The sequence below is a fragment of the Heterodontus francisci genome, chromosome 33 (assembly GCF_036365525.1).
Source record: "Heterodontus francisci isolate sHetFra1 chromosome 33, sHetFra1.hap1, whole genome shotgun sequence".
Lineage (NCBI taxonomy): Eukaryota > Metazoa > Chordata > Chondrichthyes > Heterodontiformes > Heterodontidae > Heterodontus > Heterodontus francisci.
The window spans coordinates 23,541,979-23,557,659 of NC_090403.1; the positions used below are offsets into that span (position 1 = coordinate 23,541,979).

The 15,681-nt window shown below is 42.4% G+C and overlaps 1 protein-coding gene across 2 annotated transcripts in view; it reads right to left on the reverse strand.

Annotated features, from left to right (window-relative positions):
* The window catches only part of LOC137348053 (vesicle-fusing ATPase), a 315,973-nt gene that overhangs the window by 232,203 nt on the left and 68,089 nt on the right, over positions 1 to 15,681 (reverse strand). For both annotated transcript variants that reach the window (XM_068013170.1, XM_068013171.1), the window contains exon 4: positions 12,081 to 12,120. In XM_068013170.1, coding sequence (XP_067869271.1) covers positions 12,081 to 12,120 — 40 coding nt within the window. The remainder of the gene's footprint in view (positions 1 to 12,080; positions 12,121 to 15,681) is intronic.

Sequence of the window (15,681 nt, forward strand, 5' to 3'; positions counted from 1 at the left end):
AAGCCAGACAGCTTGATTCCAATTGGTCAAGGCATTGCCCTGAGCAATGAACCAGCGAATGGCTGTCACTTATTTTGTTCAGCTGAAGCAGGCATAATGTGTGTACATGTTCTTTGTCTGCAAACAGGGCCCTGTGTATTAATATATGTAGCTTCCAGTATGAACAAATGTGCCACACTGCAAGCCTGACTATCTTAAATTGGTTGTCAGCGTCATTCTTAGCACACTGAGTATTATTTAGCAAATTTGTCCAATCACGAAATCACATCTAATGTTGGACACTTTTGAGTTTCCAAGCACAGGCTGTTTGGGTACAGCCTGTAGCTTGTCCACTGTGCACAGCAGAAGGGACATGTTGTTTGATATGATCCGCCAGTCTTTGGGACATATGGCCTATATATCTAGCATTAAGCCAATTAAAAACTGTTTTAACCCTCAATTCTGGAATTCCCAACCTGTCAGCAACTCACCATGATCACCAAGGGGAGTGCACAACATGAAGAGCTTAAATGAAACTGAAGCTGGGAAAGCTGATCAGTTACAATGAAGTGCTCCAACCATGGCCAGATGTGAGGCTGCTGTGCAAAGCACTTAGAGTGCTTTCACTGTTCTTAATTGGCTTTTTAAGTACCTTAATTACTTAACAGATTTAAGGGAGTTCCCTGCTTGCCTTCAATCCTGCCCTGCAGAAACACAGAAGAGGGTGCCAAACCAATTTCACTTTTAGGGGATTTAACTCCATGCATGCAAACATGCCTGCCCTTTCCTTGGAAAATTCACCCCAGTGCTTTCACTGTTTGACTTGGAACCCTTCACGCACCTTCAGCATGACATGGGAGCAACTTATGCAGCTACACCTTGAACCTGTGATGAGGGATAACAGCAGAAACACCAGCTGCCTTCCCCTCCACAGGGCAGAGGGAATGGACATGGAGACCCAACACAGGGTCTACAGGCAGAAAATCACTTCTCCCAACATGTCCAAGCACCAGTGCCTCAAGAGGCTCAGGCTGTCATGGCAGGTCGCTGCTGACATCTGCAACCTCCTAGAACAGCACCTCCTTCCCAGTGGGCCGGAGTGGGGGGGGGGGGGGGGCATCCATTGCCAATGGCCAGTAAGGGACCCATCACTGGAGAATCACCCCTCCCCGCAACCTGTGTCTTTGCCTCTCACCAAGTTGTGTGCTCACCTCCTGCAAGGAGAGCGCGAGCGCATAATGCATTCTGTTGAGATCAGCGAACATTTTTGGAGAATGGCTGAGGGGTGGGTGCGAGAACACAATAGGATGAGGGCTAGAGAGTGCGTTGGCTGCTCAGATGGAATGCAAGGCATCAGCAGAGAGAGGAATGAGTGCAGCTGTAAGATGTGTTTTTCTGAGCTGTGCTGTGCAGGAGCGTAGATCCTCTTGCCGCACCATCCCCAGGCTGGAGAGACCACACATCTATTGACTTTCTCAGCCACTTCCATCCACACCTGCTTGGTTGGAGAGACTGCCCTCTTCCTTCCATCCTTGGGTGAGCTCACCATACTGCCGCCCCTTAGATCTGATAGTAGGACCTCCAGATAAGAGAGACACCTGGGGAACAGCCTACCCAGGTCTCCTCTCCATTCCTGTGGTTGCTGCTACCTCAAAAATTCCAGTGCTGGTAAACCCTTGTAACCCATGTCATGCTTCCTTAAATTAGAAATCCTTCCTTTGACAGAATGGATGCGTCATCACACCCACCCTCCTTGATTGGTCGAGGAACCCAGAGGCAGGATGCCTATGCTGTGGCTTGGAGAAAGAACCCTAATAAAGCCCACTCCATTACCATTCGGGTTCCCAACCTGCAAATAGTGCCTGATCAAGTCCACAAAATTTCACCCAGTAATTCAGTTTCTCTCTCCACAGATGCTCTCTGGCCTGCTGAGCATTCCCAACATTTTCTGTTTTTATTTCAGCTGAGCTACATGTTCTTTATAGTCAGCAAGCAGCAACCTTCCTCGATATTCACTGAAGTTCTGACTGCATAAAGCATTGCACTTCATTATGATCCAGGAACAGAAGTGAAGACACACACACAGTCACAAGCTCTATGAAACCACCTTACTGATTGAACTGGGGTGCTTAGCTAAGGTCCAAAATGACAATTCACCAGGAAGCTGGACACAGATTTAATAGAAACATTTCACATCTGAAAGCCTTCCAGATGGCAATGTGTAGCTGTGGTACAAAATGTAGCACTGAGCCCAAAGGCCCCAGAATTCAATTCCCAATCTCCACCAGTTACCCAATCACAACCAGGGTGAGTGTGGGCCATCGTACTCAAGGTCGCCAAGATAAAGAAAAGAAACCCAGATAAATGTTCTTGAATAACCCACATGATAGGAGTTGGTCAATTTCCCAGTCTTTGTATTTAGCAACTGACATCTCCATCTCCTCTCTAGCCCAGTTAGAAAAATGGGAATAGGAGAAAGTAGAAGAATGGACACTGAGACTACTCCGCCATTTTTGTTAACCATGGCACATCTTAATTTTTAATTTTTTTTTTAAATTCCAATTCACTGCCTTTTCTACAAAGCTCAATACCTTACCTCCTAAAACTTACCTCCCTGTTAAACAACTCAACTGGTTATGGCCTTCCATGTCTCATCTACATGTCAATCCAGACCACAGCAATGTTGTTGACTCTTAACTGCCCACTGAAATGGCCTAGCAAGCCACTCAGCTGTCAAGGGCAATTAGGGGTAGGTAACAAATGCTGGCCTTGCCAGCGACACATCCAGTGAAATAAAAAAAAATTCAAAAAGCTTGCTGCCTATCAAGCATTATACAGAATTAATTTCATTTATCCCAGCAAGTCAGAAATAGATCCTTTCCCCTTTCATTTCTGAAAAAATGAACGAACATCCGAAGCATTTCATTGGGCATTGTGAAATTGTTAAGATCTTAAACAGTTTCATTCAGGGCGACAAAGTGGTCGTTCCTTGAGAAACATCAGCCTTACAGTGGACAGAATTAAGATGGACAGGGGAGCATGGGGCATTAAAATTCTCTCAACTTGAGATGTACACATCTGTACACAATGAAGCATAGTTAAAAGCTGGTCAACAGCAGATGTTTTGTTTACAACACCTCAGCTACACCAAGTTCTGTTCTATGAAATGAATGGAAACAATCTATGGCAGCATGGCACCACTGTGACATTCTGTCACATCTGGAGAGAGATGGGCACAAGATAGTTGCTGCTATTTGCTTTCAGGAAAGAAATATGACAGTAATTGAATTGTGATACAATACAAAGTGTGCAGCTATCCCTCTCAATATTTGAAGTTATGTGGCAATTAAATATTTCTCCAACATTTGCAGATATTACTTGATACACAGACTCGGTGGGCCAAAGGGCCTGTTTCAGTGCTGTATCACTCTAGGATACAAAGTCAATTCCCATCCACTCAGAAGTTTCAGCAGTTGTTCTGCAGAACTGAAGCTCCCATTGTGATTCATCCTTAAGGTGCTAGAATGTACATTGCTGCATCAGCACTCATCACTGGCCAACATTTCTGGGAAGAAATGGGGACAAGCTCAACATTACAAAAACTCAGAACAGGTTCCTGAACATTACTTACAACCCTTTATGTACCTCAGAAAACATGTGCACTTTCCTGCACATCTCTGGAAAGCAGAAACGGAACCAGGAAAGTGGAACAATTTTGTTCCCCTTTATAAGCGGAGGTGAATTACAGCTACTGAACCCTCTGAAATCAGTAAACTCAGCCAAGACTGGATAATGAATCTAGAGCTTCAGTCTATATGACTTAATGTAGCACCAGGCAGTGCCTTCACCCAGATTATTCATTAACGCACACACTAAGTTTGAGCAAAAAAAAAAAAACACCCAACTTATATAGCTGGAAGATCAGGGTATACGGCACTCTTCTTTGTCCCTTGCAGTCACATCACGAAGCTGGCACAAGGATGCAATTTATGCACTAGTTTGCACAGTAACCAGTATTTTCTTGGCCAAATGCCAAAAGGATATCTACGAATTAGAAGGTACCAATCAGGACCATGGAGAGCACCAGCAATATACAATTAGAGGCTAGCAAGATCATCTCCAATTATTCAACATGGTGTACTCTGGTAGACCAGAGTGACACCGGTGTTACTGTCATGGACTAAATTTTCAACCTTTACAAAACTGCAGTCATGCTCAATATTTGTACCATTCATAATTCTAAATGATTTATAAGTTTGAAGAGTTTTGGTTCTCAAGGGCATATACTACTCACTTCACTGACCATATCCCCACTGCTGCAAGAGAATGCTAATAATTCTCAGTGCAGCAAACAGGTGGACTCCTGTGGAGCATAAACACTGCATAGGCCGACTAAATATTTTGTATAACTCCAGGTTGTAAAATGGAAATTAATAACCAACAAATGGCCAGTAACTATTCAATGAAGCATTTTGTGCAAAATTGTACCCTTAGTTGTGCATATAGGAAGCAAAAACATTGCAGCAATGAAAGTGAACTGCTGGGCACATTATCTTTCCTAGTTAACATAGGTCAGTTTACATACAGCCGGATGCCCAACTACACAATGCAGCCAAGATAGTGAGTAAAGTGGGAAAAAGAAAGAGGTGAATCCAGAAGAGCCCAGAGTCAGGGCAACAGTTCAGTGGGATCTGGGTTGTCAGGCTGGAGAAGTAGCGACAGGGTAAAGTCATAAAGAGATTTAAATATAATGTAAATGTGGTCACTGGGCACAAGTAGGATTTGATTCAGATGTAACTGCTCTACAGTTGAATAGCTGGTCAGTCACTGTCGAAGATGACAAAAATTCACCAACTGATAGGGGTTCCAGAGGAACTGGTCCAAATCAAGCAGTTAGAGCTCTTGGACAGAGGAAAACTGACTTTAGAATAAAAGTTCGCCATTTGTTTTGTAAGAAAATGGATTACATTTCTACAGTTTACTTCACTTTCTTGGCAAGAGCCCAGCCACATTGGTTTGATAGAATCAGAAATCATCGAACGTTAACGGCAGAGAAAGAGGCCACTTGGCCCATCGTGTCTGTGCCAGCTGAAAAACGTTCCACCCAGATAATTCCCACTTTCCAGCATTTGGTCCATAGCCCTGCAGATTACGGCACTCGAGGTGCATATTCAAAATCCTTTTGAATGAGTGGAGGGTTTCGGCCTCAGCTACCCTTTGAAGCAGTGAGTTTCAGACCCCCACCACCCTCTGGGTGAAAAATGTTTTCTTCATATCTCTCTAATAATTCTACCAATCACTTTAAATCGATGCCCCCTAGTCACAGACCTCTCTGTTAAGGTAAATAGGCCCTTCATATCCACTCTATTCAGACCCCTTCAAATTTTGTACATTTCAATCAGATCCCCCCTCAGCCTTCTGTGTTCCAAGGAATACAACCCCAGCCTGTGCAATCTTTCCTCAGAGCTGCATTTTTCCAGTCCCGGCAACATCCTCTTAAATCTCCTCTGTACCCTCTCTCATGCAATTACATCCTTTCTGTAATGAGGACCAGAACTGCACACAGTACTCAAGTTGTGGCCTAACCAATGATTTATACAGTTCCAGCATAACCTCCCTGCTCTTATATTCTATACCTCAGCTAATAAAGGATTCCATATGCCTTCTTAACCATCTTGCGCACTTGCCCTCCCACCTTCAGGACATTCACTCCCAGGTTCCTCACTTCCCTACATCTCAGTATTTTCCCATTAATCGTGCATTCCTTTGCCTTGTTTGACCTCCCCAAATGCATCACCTCACACTTCTCCGGGTTGAATTCCATTTGCCACTTTTCTGCCCATCTGACCAGACCATCAATATCTTCCTGCAGCCTACAGCTATCCTCCTTGCTAACTATCACACAGCCAATATTTGCATTGTCTGCAAGCTTCTTGATCATGCCCCCTACATTTACGCCCAAATTGTAAATATATACCACAAAAAGCAGGGGACCCAGTCCTGAGCCCTGCGGAATGACACTGGAAACAGCCATCCAGTCAAAAACACCAGTCAACAATTACCCTTTGCTTCCTGCCACTGAGCCAATTTGTATCCACCTTGTTACATTTCCCTGAATCCAATGGGAATTTTTTAAAATCAGTCTGCCATGTGGGACCTCGTCAAAAGCCTTGCTAAAATCCATGCAGACCAACCGTATCAATTGCACTACCCTCATCTATCTTCCATGTTAGTTCAAAAAATTCAATCAAGTTGGTCAGACAAGATCTTCCTTCAACAAATCCATGCTGACTGTCCTTGATTAATCCACACCTGTCTAATGACAATTTATCCTGTCTCAGAATTGATTCCAATAATTTGCCCATTACTGAGGTTAGACTGACTGGACTGTAATTATTTGGTCTATCGCTCGCTCTTTCTAAAGTGAGGTACAACATTAGCAGACCTCCAATCCTCTGGCATCATACCTGCATCCAGTGATGACTGGAAAAAGATGGTCAGACCTTCTGCTATTTCCTCTATTGCTACTTTTAACAGCCTGGGGTACATTTCACCAGCTCTGGTGAGTTATGAACTTTCAAGGATACCAATATCATTAATATTTCCTCTCCCTATATTCATCACATCCAGTACTTCACACCCTGCTTCCTTAACTACAATATCTGCATTCTCCCCCTCTTTTGTGAAAACAGTCGCAAAGTATTCATTTAGAATACCAACATCTTCTGCCCCTACATGCAGGTTACCTTTTTGGTCTGTTATGGGCCCTACTCTTTTAGTTATCCTCTTACTCAATGTATTGATAAAACATCTATGGGTTCACCTTGATATTTCTTGCCAATACTCTTCCATGCTCTCAGCTTTCCTAAATTCCTTTTTGATTTCACCCCTCCACTTTCTATACTTCTCAGCTTTCTGTATTACTGAGATCTGTGCCAGACATCAGCTTTCCTTTTCTGCCTTACCTTACCTTATAGGCTCCTTGACATCCATGGGGCTCTAGATTTAGCCATCCCACCCTTTCTCTTTGTGGGAACACGTTTACTCTGAACCCCTTGAAGCTCCCCTTTGAATGCCTCCCACTGCTCAGTCGCTGATTTACCTGTGAGTAGCTGTTTCCAGTCCACTTTCGCTAAATTACTCAGTTTAGTAAAATTGGCCCTTCCCCAATTGCAAACTCCTGTTCTATTGTTGTCTTTTTCCATAATTATGCTAAAACTGACCAAATTATGATCACTACCACCAAAATGCTCTCCCATTGCCACTCTGTCCACCTACCCATCTTCATTTCCTAAAACGAAGTCTAAAACTGTGCCCTCTCATGTTGGACTTGCTAAATACTGGCCAAAAACATTCTCCTGAATGCACTTCAAGAATTCTGCTCCCTCAATTCCCTTCACACTAAAAACTATCCCAGGTTAATACTGGGTTAGTTAAAATCCCCCATTACTGCCCTATTGTTGTTGCACTTCCTACAGATTTGCCCATATACCGCTCTATCTCCCTCTGACTGTTTGGGAGTCTATAGTACACTCCCAGAAGTGTGATTGCCCCTTTTATGTTCCCTAGCTCAATCCATATGGCCTCATTTGATGAACCTTCCAACATATCATATCATCCCTCCTCACAGCTGTAATAGTTTGAGAGCAAAATTGCTCCTCCCCTCCTGACTTATCCCCTTCCCTATAGTGTCTGAAAAGTCTGTAACCATGAACATTGAGCTGCCATTCCTGTCCCTCCTTAAGCCATGTTTCTGCAATAGCTATGATATCATACTGCCACGTCTGTGCCTTCAGTTCATCTGATTTGCTATACTCCTTGCATTGAACGAGATACCTTTGAGCACTGCCAAACTCATTTTCCAACCTTGGTTTCCTCTGCCTTCCAAACTCATCCATTAATTTTCTGCCTTCCACTTTCATTTGATTTTGTCCCAACTGAGTCTACCCTCAGGTCCCCATCTCTGCCAAACTAGTTTAAACCCTCCCCAACAGCACTACCAGAACGTCCCGCAAGGAACTCAGTCCAGTTCTGTTCAGATGCAACCCGTCTGGCCTGTACAGGCCCCCATCTCCCCGAGCCAGTCCCAATGTCCCAAGAATCTAAAGTCCTCCCTCCTGCACCATCTTTCCAACCACACATTCATCTGTCTTATCTTTCTATTCCTGTACTCACTTGTACTTGGCACTGGGAGTAATCCGGAGATTACTACTTTTAAAGGTCCTGCTTGCTAATTTCTTACCTACCTCCCAAAATTCTGACTGCAGGACCACATCCCTCTTCCTATCTATGTTGTTGGTTCCGATGTGTACCACGACTGCTGGCTGTTCACCCTCCCCCTTCAGGATGCTCTAATTGCTCAGTGACATCCTTAACCCTGGGAGGCAACATACCATCACGTCTGCGGCCACAGAAATGCCTACAAGTTCCCCTGACTATTGAATCAACTATCACTAAATTTTTTCCAGTCTTCCCTTTAGCCCCTTTGCAGCTGAGCCACTCATGGTGCCATGGACTTGGCTCTGGCTGCACTCTCAAAATGAGCCAAAACCTTCCTCAGTATTCAGAACTGAACACCTGTTGGATGCATTCAGGGGTCTCCTGCACTACCTGCAGTCACCCATTTCCTCTCTCCCTACATACTCTTAAGCTGTGGGGTGACTACATCTATAAACAGGATATCCACGTAGCTCTCATCCTCACGAATGCACCTCAGTGTCACCAGCTGCCGCTCAAGTTCCAAAACCTGGGCCTCAAGCTGCTACAATTGACAACACTTCCTGCACAAATGGTTATCCAGGATACGGGAAGCAACGTGGATCTCCCACATAGCACAGGAGGTGCATTCTCTAGGTTGAAGCAATCCTGCCATTCCTTTATTAGTTGACCTTTGCTACTGCTAAAAAAAAATGTTACCAATACTAAAACACCTTTGGACTAATAAAACCTTACTCACCCTGATAAATCCTACCACTAATCAATGCAGTTCACTAGCTAAAATAAATCTTACTCAAAGATAATACTCAGCTACTCACTTGTTCCTTATTAATACTTAATTTTTTTTTATACTCGTTTTTAGTCTGCCAGTTGAGATGCTATAGCCCAGCTATTTACACATGCACCACAACAGTTGTGCACTAACCCAGCTATTTACTGACACTCCCCAACAACAGTTACTCACCAACCAATCACCTTATGACTTTCCTGTGATGTCTCTGCTCATGAAGGATGTGACAATAGGCAACAGTGCCATGACAGGCTGAATAAAGATGCTTCAAGAGAGTTAGGTCAGAGTGAGCGTAAAACAACTCTCCCTGGTGGTCTTTACACTGGGACTATAGATTTATCAATATGGAATCAGGGTCCAACATAGCTGGTGAGAGGAGTGGTTTCGGATTAGCTGGAAATTGTTAACAGATCACGATGCTGCACTGGATTTACACCGTCAAACAGAAGTTAAGAGTGCCCAGGAGGTCCACTCAACATCCTGGGCACATATTTTGTATCTACCTGCAATTAATTTACACACAAAATATTGCAGATAATACTGCTGCTACTACCTAACATTTCAAAATTAACTTCTGGGGCTAAAAGGGTTAAATTAAGACAGAATGCAGAGAGTAAGCTTGTATTCCATCAAGTACAGAAGATTCAGGGTTAACCCAAGTAACATATTCAAGCTCGTAACAATTAAACGATTCATAAGGTACACAAACTATTTTCACTGCTGGGAAAGAACAGAACAAGGGGGCATATCTTAAACTTGGTGCTAGGTCATTCCGGGGTGATGTCAGAAAGCATTCCTTTATAAAGAGTACTGGAAATCTGGATGCCACCTGCACCAATTGAAGATTTCAAAACAGAGCAATAGATTCTTGTTAGGCATGGGTATTAAGGCTTCCTGAGCAAGTGCAGGTAGATAGAGTTGAGATACAGATCACCCATGATCTAAATGAATTGTGGAACAGGCTCAAGGGGCTGAATGGCTTCCTCCTGCTCCTAATGTCCCCAGGTGTTCTGTACATGCATCTAACACAGGCACAGAAATCTCTCTCAAGCGGAATTCAAATTTCAACCAAACAGTATACACAGTGTGTAACCCAAATTCCGGTCACTGATTTCAGACTGGTAACTGCAACTTCAAATTAATTGTTATGCACATCTTTGGTTTTGAGTGGGAGGAAAGAGAAGAGGTAGCTGACCTGTTCCTAAAACAAAAGATTACAGACTTCGACCTTTGGCTGCACAATTACCTCCTCTTCAAGCTCTTGTCATCACTTAGCCTTCAATATCTCATGCTAGTTGCCAAAAATGAATTAGGTGAATGATAAACACAACAGTTGCACGTGATAGTTTTTTTGATTCAGACTGGTACTCTGCTCGCAGCAGCGTTACAACAGCCAAAAAATAGTAATTGTTATAACAAATCACAGTATTAAACTATCTTACAAAAGCCAATGTTTTTTCACATTATTTTGCAGTGTAGAAAGTTGCAATTAACCTTTAGATCATTTTTGCATCCAATTAAAATCAAAGTTATCCATCACATTTATTTCAGTAAAGTCAATAAAAGGTTTGCAATGCCTCTTCTTGGCCAGAAGCAAAAGTTATATCTCAGTCACTCGAAGTGGGGAGGGGAGGAATGAACAGTAAAGCTCTGCACCATAGTATTGAACAATGCCGAAAATATTAATCTAATTTAGCAAAAACAATTCCTGAATGCTGCTTTAAGATTGCAGGATCAGCCAGCACAAGAACTGTAGTGCAAATAAAATTCATACTGGGTTGTCTGAACTTTGAAGACCATAATTCCAGACTTCAGGGGCTACATGACTGTTCAATGTTCCACTCTGGAAGGCTACCCCTTTTCAAGGCTGAATAGCCCAGGCTTCTGCAATCGTCTGGCACCAAAGATTTATCTAATGTCTGTTTTCTGAAACATCTGAAGCCCTTAAGTCTACATGTCGGTGACTAAAAACAGGAACTATTCTTAAGGTGTGGCCATACCATAGCACAGTGAATATTCCTTTGCCCCACTTGGACTCTGACCAATGCAGTACAGCATTCTGCTTCCTTTGTTGAAACAGCATCAGGTCTACTAAAAGCCCTAGACTCAACTATTTCAACAGCAAAATATATTATCCAACTTATTTTGTATTTCCCAAGCTGCCTTCTTGGATTCAATTACACCTCCTAATTGAGTACACCCGTGAATTTGGCCAGTTATAGAGCTTCTGAGTTGAAATCATGAATGCGGCACCTCACTTAGCATTTGCCTGTCCCAATCTAACAACCATGAAAATATCATCCGCTTCCTATCCATTTTTAAAATTCCCAGATTTTATCCTGAATCCCCATTCAATAAGTCATGTAATAGTAATAATCAATTACTTCTTGGAAGAACACGTGGGAGGACTTTCCAGAGTCCAGTTGGGATGCCAGTTCCTCAAAAAAGTGTTAGAGGTTGTTCAATATGTAAAATCGTAGAAGGCCATTTGATCCAATCTTTTCATTTTGGGTCCAGAAAGATGCCTCATTTATCACACCACAATGCACTATTATTGCATGCTTTCCGAATTGCAAAGCGAGCAAGTGGGATGGGTTCATAAACAACCATTTTCAGGAATGTTTCTCATTTTTTATCTTTTCCAAAAAAAACTGCGTCGACAGAATATGTATACTAAACCTCAATGACAAGCTCCTCCAAGCGTAACACATTTTCCTCAAATAGCACTACGTCACTTCTTAACACTATATTTTAGTTCTTTTGAAGAGGATGCATCTTAGACCCCCTCCTCTTCCCGCTAGCCATGCCTACATTTTATCCACTTCCTTCTAAACTAATCCTTTGGATATTTTTCTAGGAAGGTGTGCTCCTCACCCTCATGATAATCATTGTGTACTTCAGTGTTGCATAGCACTGAATTAGCATTAAATCTCATCTGACAATATATTGTGTATGTGTATGATAGATTATAGTTTTATAAATATACACCATGCTTTGTAAACTGTGCAGACTTTATAAAATAAGATATAAAAGGAAAGTTGTTTATATTTGTTTCAATATTGGAAAATTTATTAAGCAGTAAAAGGAAACATACCTTCCACTTCCTGACCAATGGAGAGCCCCACCCATTTTCTCTGCAAGAAAAATAGAACTGGTTAATGTAACAGCATTGCTTCAATAAAATCACTAAGAAAAAAAAGGATTATTTTTGATAATGCAACTTAAATAAGGAAATCCAGAATTGAAACTAGAGGACTCAGAATGGCAGCAGTCAGGCACTACATTTTTGACTAAAATCTAGTCTTTTGCCTTGGGAAATACCTTACACAAAGACAATTCAAGATTAAACATTTTTTTCTTATGGCACACATACTACTTTTGAAAAGTGCACCCAGTGCTCAAACACTGTTCCAATAATTACATTAATCTTTTCTTGGCTGCCTGACCATTTTTTCTTTGTAGGAGATTCATACAACAATGATCATCCAAAGAATAGTGAAACATTCACAAGATGCTTAAAGACTAGGCTACTGTAAAAGGTTGCATAGTAAGCTGTTGAAAAATGGTTCCTACATCATGGCACATCATTTACACCAACGCACTCCTCCCCACCACTGAATTTGCCCTATTTCAGGCTGTTGACTGCTAAGTTACAAAAGTGGCATGCTTAAATACTTCTACAAAAAGATTATAAAGTCACCCCTCAAGAGTAGGAGTCATGCAGCGAGTAAAGTTGGGCATTGGTAGTGTATTCGACAATTAAACCAAATGAAAGACAGTTTTAAGATAGTGCATTTAACATGTCACAGACACGAACTGTGCGCAATCATAAAGCCTGGAAATTTCTTTCTGCACTATTGACCTGTATTCTCTAGAGTTTTGAAGAATGGGAGGTGATCTCATTAAAACTTACAAAATTCTTAGGGCATGACAGTGTAGATGAGGAAAGGATGTTTCCTTTGGCTGGTGAGTCCAGAACCAGAGGGGAGTGTCAGAATAAGGGCAGGCCATTTAAGACTGAGATGAGGACGAATTTCTTTACTCAGAGGGTGGTGAATCTTTAGAATTCTCTACCCCAGAGGGCTGTGGAAGCTCAATCATGGAGCATGTTCCAGGCAGTAATCGACAGATTCCTGGATACCAATGACATCAAGGGATATGGGGATGGCGGGGAAAAGTGGCGTAGAGGTAGATGATCAGCAATGATCTGTTTGAATGGCAGAGCAGGCTCGACAGGCCTAACAGCCTACTGCTGCCCTTATTTCCCATCAACAATTGTTTGATGTCTGAAAAAAAAAGTGACAAATCTATTCAGTTGTCTACATTGCACTTCACCTCAAAATAATTCACAGGTGGCAACATGCTTATAGATGGGGTATCATGAGGATATAAAAAACACTACAAATGGAAGTTGTTTCTTAATAGAAGGAAGGCAAGGGATATGTTGTTTCACTGGGGTCACTTACATGCATTCTCTAGTTGTAGATAGATAACATCCTGGGGGTTACTGTTGACTAGGAACTTGACTGGACCAGCTATATAAATAATGTTAACAAGAGCAGGACAGAGGCTGGGAATTCTGCAGCAAGTAACTTATCTCCCAACTCCCCAATGCCTGTCCACCATCTGCATGGCACAAGTCAAAAGTGTGATGAAACACTCTCCACTTGCCTGGATATGTGCAGCTCCAACAACACAAGAAGCGCAACACCATTCAAGACATGCAGCCCGCTTAATCATCACCCCCATTCACCACCTTAAACATTCACTCCCTCCACCACTGGCACACAGTGGCAGCAGTGTACCATATACAAGATGCACTGCAGCAACTTGCCAAACCTCTTTCAACAGCATCTTTGAAACCTGCGACCTCTGCCACCTAAAAGGACAAGAGCAGAAGATGCATGGGACCACCACCTGCAAGTTCCCCTCCGAGCCATACCATACTGACTTGGAATTATATCGCCAGGTCAAAAGCCTGGAACTTCTTTCCAAACAGCACTGTGATTGTACCTATACCCGATGGACTGCAGTGATTCAAGAAAGTGGCTCACCATCACCTTCAAGGGCGATTAGGGGTGGGCAACAAATGCTGGCCTTGCCAGAGACACTCATATCCCATGAAAGCATAAAAGAAATCCATGCGGCAACCTCCATGCTCCACAATCGGTGAAAGGGACTTTATAAAAAGAATGTATTCTTTTGATCCTATGCAATGAGATGAGAGACGACACCATTGAGCCGGGCATTAAAGTGGGTGACAGTGAATATGGAAGGCTCCCCAAAGCTCATATTTGGTGTCATGATTCGTAATTTGAGGTTGCCCTATTAAGCACTGAGTCTCACACAGAACTTGAGTAGCCTGCAACAAATGAAGTGCTTCAATGTGGGGGCGGGGGGGGTTTAACAGTCAACACTGTTATTTGATTGATTCTCAGGAATGGAACAATGAAGACAGTCAGTCTTCCTGAGCAGCGCAGCACCACCTGAAGGATATAAATAGTGAGGTTGAAAAAGTGCAAAAGAAAATGTATTAGGTGTTTTCATGATATTTATTATAAGAGGTTTCAGAAATGAAGCACCTCACATCTCCTGTATTGGTACCTTTGAATGTTTAGAAAAAAATTCATTTATACAGCACCTTTCACAACCTCAACATCCCAAAATGCTTCAACTTGGTACAATACTTAAACATAGTCACGGTTTTAAGGAAATGCAGAATTTGTGCACAGCAAGCTCCCACAAACTGCAATGAGATTAATGACCAGATAATCCTTGTTTTTTTTTTAATTAAAAAAGAGCTGCTGATTTGAATGATTAATATTGGACAAGAGAACTCCCTTGCTCTTCTTCAAATCATGCAACAATATCTTTTACGTCTGGAAAAGGCAGATGGAACTAGATTTAGTTTCCTAAGAGACGGCACCTCTGGCAGTGCTGCACTCAACACTGCATTGATGTGTCAGCTTTGAACTTAGAGCAGAGCCCCATCACTAAGCCAAGGCTGTCAGCATTTTTACACCAGTCTTCAAAGCCTTATTTAAAATCAGGTTGTTAAACTAACCATCAAAAATTCTGCACTTCTAAAAAAAATTATGACCATGATTAATTTGGCACATTGCATACTTGAGTACAGTGACTGTGGAGAGAAATAACTTAGGACCATATTGAAGACACGAATCAATGCAACTAACTTTTGTTCTAAAAGCAAAATACTGCGGATGCTGGAAATCTGAAACAAAAACAAGAAATGCTGGATTCACTCAGCAGGTCTGGCAGCATCTGTGGAAAGAGAAGCAGAGTTAACGTTTCAGGTCAGTGACCCTTCTTCGGAACACCTTCCGAAGAAGGGTCACTGACCCGAAACGTTAACTCTGCTTCTCTTTCCACAGATGCTGCCAGACCTGCTGAGTGAATCCAGCATTTCTTGTTTTTGTAACTTTTGTTCTTGCTTTGTTCTACAATTCTGTCAGTCTTCCCACATCATATATTTAACATGCATCCAAATTATAGAGTCAGAGAGATACAGCACTGAAACAGGCCCTTCGGCCCACCAAGTCTGTGCCGACCAACAACCACCCATTTACGCTAATCCTACATTAACCCCATATTCCTACCACATCCCCACATTCCCTCAATTCTCCTACCACCTACCTACACTAGGGGCAATTTACAATGGCCAATTTACCTATCAC